We start from the raw sequence: 7,500 nt of genomic DNA, 5'->3' as shown, positions 1-7,500 counted from the left end.
GTCACCCTCACCACCTACAAAGCCTGTCAGTTTGTCAAGACATCACACTCACACTCACACACACACACACACACACACACACACACACACACACACACACACACACAGAGAGAGAGAGTGCAACACACTGTTGCTCCATACATATGGGACACAGAGACATGTCTCTCTCACTCATTCTCTCTTTCTTCCTCTCTCCCTCTCTCTCTCCCTCCATCTCTCTGAAACACTAAGTGCTTGGCGATGCTGTCGTTTGTATTTGTTTAGTGTTGCCCGGTGACTGCTCGCACTGTCCGGCGCAGCTGAGGGAGACAACGATAAGATGTTCCCCAGCCCAGCGGCAGCCAGCCCGCAATGTGGCCCGCTCAGAAAGAGTGGGGGCGTGTCTTGTGCCAGCCTTGGTCGGCCTTAAATGGAGCGTGGCGCAGTAAAAACAGCAGGCGTGTCCGACCGCCCAGAGATGACTGCCTAGCTATGGGTGGCATGCATGGCCATGAGCTAACGGCAGCATCAACTGGACGCCAGCCACAGTGTGAGGGAGCCGCAGGAAACACACACACACACACACACACACACACACATACTCACTCACCCATACTCACTCACCCATTTACTCTCTCTCTCTCTCTCTCTCTCTCTCTCTCTTTCTCTCTGTCTGTTCCTCTTGCTCTGTCGCTCTTTATTCCTCTTTCCTATTGTCTTTGCACATTTTCTCTCCACTTTGATCTGTGGTTTCTTGTCTGTACACAACTTTCCCTTCATGCTTCTCTCTCAATTGTGCTTTGTTCTCCCTGTTTTTCACACAAACACACACTCACACGCACACACGCACACACACACACACACACAGAGAGAGAGACACTCACACACACACACAAACATGCGCACACACACACACACACACACACACACACACACACAGGCTGAACTGGGTTAAATGTCAGGCAGATGTGCCCAGATGTGCCTGACGCCCTGAATGTGGGTGGCACTTTCACACGTTCCTACTCGGCTGTGTTTTTTTCCAGCGGTCCCTCGTCGTCCTGCCACGCTGTGCTGTGCTGTGCTGTGCTGTGCTGTGCACTCCACGCTCCACGCCGCGCGCCTCCTGCTCCTGCTCCTGCTCCAGTCTGCTCTGCACGTAGCTGCAGGGATGAGCTCATGATTGGCCACGGGGGTGGATCGGGAGCGGCGCGGCGCAGCGCAGCGCGGAGGAGGGAGCTGGAGGGGATGCTTCAGTGGCAGTGGGGGGTGCGGGGTCTGCTCTGGTCCGCTCTGCTCTGGTCCAGAGTAATGGCTGCAAAATAGGATTTGTGCTGGTGTGTGTGGTGGTGTGTGTGTGGTGGGGGGGTAAAGGCGAGGCTGGCGTGGATTTATCACCGCCGGTCAGTGGATGAAGAATGGTCAGAATCTGTGCAGCACTCTAGTCTACCAGAAGCACCTTAACATTGAGGACGAGAGAGTGAGTGTGAGGGCAAGCAGCCAATAAAATGTGTGTGCTTTTGCAAGTGTGTAAGTGGTTGTGGGCCTGTATGTGTGTGTATGTGTGTCTGTGTCTGTGTCTGTGTTTGTGTGTGTGAGAGAGAGAGCAAAAGGAATTTGGTAACAATGAAAGTGTTTGTAAGTGTATGTGCGTGTGCGGATGCATATTTGTAAGAGGAATGTGTGTGCGTGTGTCTGTGAGCACACGTACAAGTATGTGGTTTTGACATGAATGTGTGCGAGAGACAGCCCTGAACATTTGGCTGTGTATTTGTGTTGGCCACTTCATCCCTGCGTGTGTGTGTGTGTGTGTGTGTGTGTGTGTTGTGTGTGTGTGTGTGTGTGTGTGTGTGTGTGTGTGTGTGTGTGTGTGTGAGAGAGAGAGTGTGTGTGTGTGTCTGTCTGTATTGGCCACTTAATCCTTCCGTGTGCGTCTGTGTGTTGGCCACCTTATCCCTCTGTGTTTGTGTGTGTGTGTGTGTGTGTGTGTGTGTGTGTGTGTGTGTGTGTGTGTGTGAGTGAGAATGTATGTGCGTGTGCCGGCAGAAGGCAAAGTGTGAGTCTCCATTCAGCGTGTCCTCACGCAAGTGCCTGTGGATGTCATGCCCACTGCGCATTATAATTCAGGAGGGGATTATTTTACGACTTCATTTGAACCACGCAGGCCGTTATTCATGCCTGGCTCTGTTGGACCGGCCCTTTCATGCCCCCGGCTTCCACCAAGCCGCCGGGCCTTGAAATATTGAGCATGGAGCGCAATCTGCCTTTAAATTGCGCTAATTCGTTCCCAGCAGCTTTTATCCCCAAAAGTGGCTTTTTCTTCGTCTCTCTCTCTCGTGTTCATTTCAAAGCATCCCGTGCTTAAGTGGCGATTCATCAGTTTGATGGAGGACTTCTATGTCTCGTATAAATTGCCCAGAGAGAGAGAGAGAGCGAGAGAGAGCGAGAGAGAGCGAGAGAGAGAGAGAGAGAGGGGGGAAGGGCGCCAGAACTCTTTGTATTACTCTGTAATTGCGTCTGCATCCGTAGCACTTAAGCTCCAGGGGAAGGGAGGAGTGGGGAGGGGAGGGTGTAGGGTTCACAGAGGAGAGGAGAAGAGAACAGGAAGTAGAAGGAAGAGAGGAGAGGGAGAGAGGAGAGGAGAGGAGGGCAGGGAGGGGCAGGAGGGGAGGGGAGAGGGAGAAGAGAAGAGAAGAGAAGAGAGGAGAAGAAGAGAAGAGAAGAGAAGGAGAGAGGAGGAGAGAGAGGAGAGGCAGGGGGAGGGGGGAGGGGAGGAGGGTAGAGAGAGGGAGAGGAGAGGAGAGGAGAGGGAGAGGAGAGGAGAGGAGAGGAGAGGAGAGGAGGGGAGGGAGGGTTAAATGAGGCCCCAGCACAGGGGTGACTCTCCCCGGCAGCTCGCTGCTTATTTGTCCCAACACACCACGCTGGAGCTGGATTTGGGAGGGTGGAGGTGGGTGGATGTTTGCCTCCACCAGATACCTTTTTTGGATTGGCCCTCACCCCCATCTCCAAATGCACACACAGAGACACATGCGCACACACACATTCACACACACATGCACACACACACACACACACACACACACACACACCACAGTGGATGTTGTGGCCTAACGCGAGACACATGGAGGCGCATGCAGGAGTGCTCTGTGCAGACCCGCTTCCTCCCGGGCCACTCGGAAAATCTTAGCTTGCTAAGTCCTCGTCCGCAGACAAAAAAAGAGAACGCCAGGGTCCCCAGAATAAAAAGCCGCACATCCCAAACCCATTATGTTGGAAAGGAGAGGGCTTCTGGCAGAACCTCTGCGTTTGCTGTTCTTTCGTTCTTTTTTTTTTTTCTTTTTTCTCATTCTCTCTCTTGCTCCACCTCCTTTTTTTCCAGCCTCCTCACCACTTCGACAGGCCTCTTGTTTTTAGCCTTTGATGACACTGTTTAGAGTAGGAAATATCTAATAAGTGAAGCATTCTGTTTTATCCACTGCCAGAGTGCCGAGTCCGTGCCCGGAGGTCTGAAACAGTATCTGTGCCACTGCACACTCACACTCAACACACACACACACTGAGTACACAAACACACATAGGCACACATTCACTCACTCAGCATGCACAGTCTCATACAAACACACACACACACACACACACAGACACACAGCATGCCCACACAAACACACACACATTCACTCATTCAGCAAGCATAATCTCTCTCTCTCTCACTTACTGTCTTTCTCTCTTTCTCTCTCACTCACTCACTCACTCACTCACTCACTCACTCACTCACTCACACACACACACACACACACATATACACATACACACACATACAAACATAAACATGAGTACATTGGGAGTAGAAGGGATCAGTTGGAGGCAGAGGGGAGTCTGGGTGTGTTGAGCATATAGCAGCAGTAGTAGTAGTAGTAGTAGTAGTATGCAGTAGTAGTAGTATGCAGTAGTGGCCCCATGCTGAACAGAGGAGCTAAGCCACAGCACATGCTGGAGAGATGAGTGGAGTCTGGACGCATCCGTAGCAGGGTGGGGAAATCAAATGTGCTGCTGCACAGCTCCATCTCAGCCAGCCAGGGGCTCAGTCACACGGAGGCAAACGGAGCATTTCTCACTCTTGTGTTTGGACTTTCAACCCCAGGCCTAAAACCATTACTACCACTCGCAGCCTCCCGCTCCTGAGGACCAGTGGTAACGCTTCTGTGAAGGGTGGACAGCAGTGGTCAGTCCAAAGAGTCAGGGGGCTGCACAAAAGATGCCTGTAAAGGACGTCTTGTTGTTCACTGTTACAGAAGATTGATTAATGAGCGCTTCTGAGGAAGCATGTTTGTGAGTTTAATTACTGGGCAATTTCTAAATTAAAGATGTGCTTGACATTCAGTATTGCCACTCACCCACCCCCACACACACACACGCACACACGCACACACCTGCTAATACTCTGAGTTGGCATGCCATGTTGCAATGAGGAAACGCTCGACACTAAAAACACTTGGCGTAACGGGCGTGGAATCACTCAGCGGATGTCATCACAAAGCCGGCGCCCATGTTAACAAAGGCATTACGTGGCTTTAGCGTCGTGGCGGAAAGCGCTTATTTTATATTCGCTCTCCGTGGCAGAGTCCGAGGTTACGTAGGCCATTAAACCCCAGCACTCTCGTAGGTTTAACGTATGAACTCTTACACCCATGACGTTTGGACTCACGAGCCGACTATCTGCGCCTTACAGCAGACGCGGTGCACCTTATGTTGGACTGAGGGGACACATACAGCTCCCTTTGTTCCTGTCCTGGGTGCAGAGCCGGCTTTAAGAGGGGACTCTTAAATTATGCGTAATATCAGTCATATCACCACAGAGACCTCTGGCTTGTGTGTCAGAAGTCGTGCTCTTTGCTGTGTTTGGCACAGGCAGGATCTGGAACAGAGGTTGCCCTCATGGACACTGCATTGAAGTTCAGCTTTATTGTCTCAGAGGATGGTGACTGGATTTTCAGCCAACTTGACAGCACAGAACAGCAGTTACAGCCTGTACTTTCCAGCTGTTGCTGCCTGTTGTGACATTTCACATATCCCTGTATATTTTATCGCTAATATGTAGCATACTATACTGTACGCATGACTTGGCAAGACTCATGATGTAGAGTCTTAGTCCAGTAAATATAGTAATCTAATGACATTCATGTGTGAATAACATTTCTTAATTGCTGTGTGTGTGTGTGTGTTCGTTACAGGTGCGTGGTCAGGAGCAGCACAACACAATGTCTTTCACTCCCGGCCCGGCAGAGAGTGTGTCTCGGTCCAGTGCTGGAGGCGGCGGAGGTGGAGGCGGCGGTGCCCAGGACAGCGGCTTTGGCAGCGACAGCGCCCGCCTGCGCATCGTCCAGATCGAGCAGCAGAGCGGCGCCAGCCACCACCGCCTGGCCCGGCCCTCGCACCAGCCCACCATCACCAAGAACCTCAACTTCATCCCCTTCGACGTCTTCCTGACCGGCGGCCGCGTGGTGCTCATGACCTACGCCTCGGCCCGCGTGCCCAAGCCCGCGTCCACTGCCGCCTCCGACAGCACCAGCCCCACCGCCAACGCCAACCGCCCTGGCAAGAGTGCCCTGAACATGCCCGAGGGCGACCACCCTCCTGACCCCTCCTCCCCCCCTCTGCCCCCTGCGGCCGCCGCCGCTGCTGCCATGACCTCTGACCTCTCCGCACTGACTGCGGACGACCTCCTGAACAGCAACGTCCCCCAGGCGTCGGTGACGGGACGCTCCTCGTCGGCGGGCGGGCTGCTGTCCCTGGAGAGCCTGGGGACGCCCAGTCGCTCGTCGGCGCGGCAGGCCCTGGGGGTGACGGTGGTGCGGCAGCCCGGGCGGAGGGGTGCTGGCGACGGCCTGCTGGAGCCGCTGCTCTACCTGCAGGTGTTCCAGCCCTCCGCCCTGCTCTCCTGCCACCACCGCAAGCAGAAGCTGGAGCTCTCCGTCTTCGACGTCACCCTCAAGGGCGTGGCGCCCAGCTACAAGTGCACAGGTGAGATGAAGCTACAAGTGCACAGGTGAGATGAAGCTACAAGTGCACAGGTGAGATGAAGCTACAAGTGCACAGGTGAGAGAGAGAAGATGAAGCTACAAGTGCACAGGTGAGGGAGAGAAGATGAAGCTACAAGTGCACAGGTGAGGGAGAGAAGAACCTACAAGTGCTCAGGTGAGATGAAGCTACAAGTGCACAGGTGAGATGAAGCTACAAGTGCACAGGTGAGAGAGAGAAGAAGCTACAAGTGCCCAGGTGAGAAAGAGAAGAAGTTACAAGTGCACAGGTGAGAGAGAGAGAAGAAGTTACAAGTGCACAGGTGAGAGAGAGAGAGAGACCAAGTGAGTGAGGAGGGGCTGACGGAGTCATCTAAATGCATCAGAAGCGTGAGATGTTCACAGTAGGGCTGTCAAAATAACTGATTAATTTCGATTAATTAATTTAAGAAAAAATAACTGATTAAAAAAAAATAGCGCAGATTAATCGATTCCGTATGACCTTTGACCCCGAGCCGTTCTAGTTAGTAACCATTACTGTAAAATGAAGGAGAGAAGAAAGTGTGCTGCCTAGATCAGGGGTTCCCAAACTTTTCCACGACAAGGCCCCCCAAATACCACTACAGTAGGTTCTGGCCAAGGACCCCCTTGATGTTTTATTAATTAAACCCATCGACAATACTCCACGGCAAATGTAAAATACATTAAGCTAATCCTAATAATTATTTTAGCCACAACCACATCCCGATGGAGCATACAGTGTGTAAAAATTTAATTTGGGGCTTTCTGCTATATGAGAGCCATCACTCTACTATTATTCCCAGTCATTATCATGGGAATATGTTCAGATCGCGTCACATTATTATAATGGCATTGTATAACAACCCTCATAGTATATTTTAAATGTTTCAAATGTATTTATTTCTTTGCTTTTTATTTTTCCCTCCAACTTGCTGAGGCCCCCTGGCACTCTCGCTGCCCCCACTTTGAAAACCACTGGCCTAGGATCATTGATTGGAACATTTACTTTAAAAACGCCTGATGGTGTTGATAAAATAAAGTGTTGATTAAAATAAAGTCCTCTGTGTCTGCAGGCAAGGAATTTACATACTCTAAAAGTCGCACATCAATGGAAAGAAATAGTGCTCGACATTGAGGGAGTGTTCATTTTTATTTTCATTGTGTCCCTAGGTTATATCTGTGGCCTGAAATGCCTTGTATGTGAAAAAAACTTTTGTGAATTTTTTAATTTCCCTTAGCATATTAGCTCATATCATAGATTGTTATGCCATTATTTGGAACAGTCAAAATAATAATAAAAGAGTTTTTGAACGTGTCACCACGTCACTAATGTTGATTGGTTCAATGATTCCATTAGAATTTAAATATTTAAAATACTTTTCAGCAAAAATTATATAAGTGACACTTAGACACTAATCGCTGGTGAGTATGTAATTACACTAGATTGGTTTTTAATCGATTGACAGCTCTAGTTCACAGTGTG

General features: G+C 50.7%; 1 protein-coding gene across 1 annotated transcript in view; it reads left to right on the top strand.

The window, feature by feature from the left end:
- LOC125306527 (vacuolar protein sorting-associated protein 13B-like) overlaps positions 1–7,500 on the top strand; it is a 341,904-nt gene that overhangs the window by 249,477 nt on the left and 84,927 nt on the right. The window contains 2 exon segments of the mRNA XM_048261942.1: positions 5,211–6,000; positions 6,337–6,342. Of these exon segments, the coding sequence (XP_048117899.1) occupies positions 5,211–6,000; positions 6,337–6,342 (796 nt within the window).

This window comes from Alosa alosa, chromosome 13, assembly GCF_017589495.1.
Source record: "Alosa alosa isolate M-15738 ecotype Scorff River chromosome 13, AALO_Geno_1.1, whole genome shotgun sequence".
Classification (NCBI taxonomy): domain Eukaryota; kingdom Metazoa; phylum Chordata; class Actinopteri; order Clupeiformes; family Clupeidae; genus Alosa; species Alosa alosa.
The sequence above is the reverse complement of the archived record's forward strand: the minus strand, read 5'-3'. Positions and strand labels throughout refer to the sequence as shown.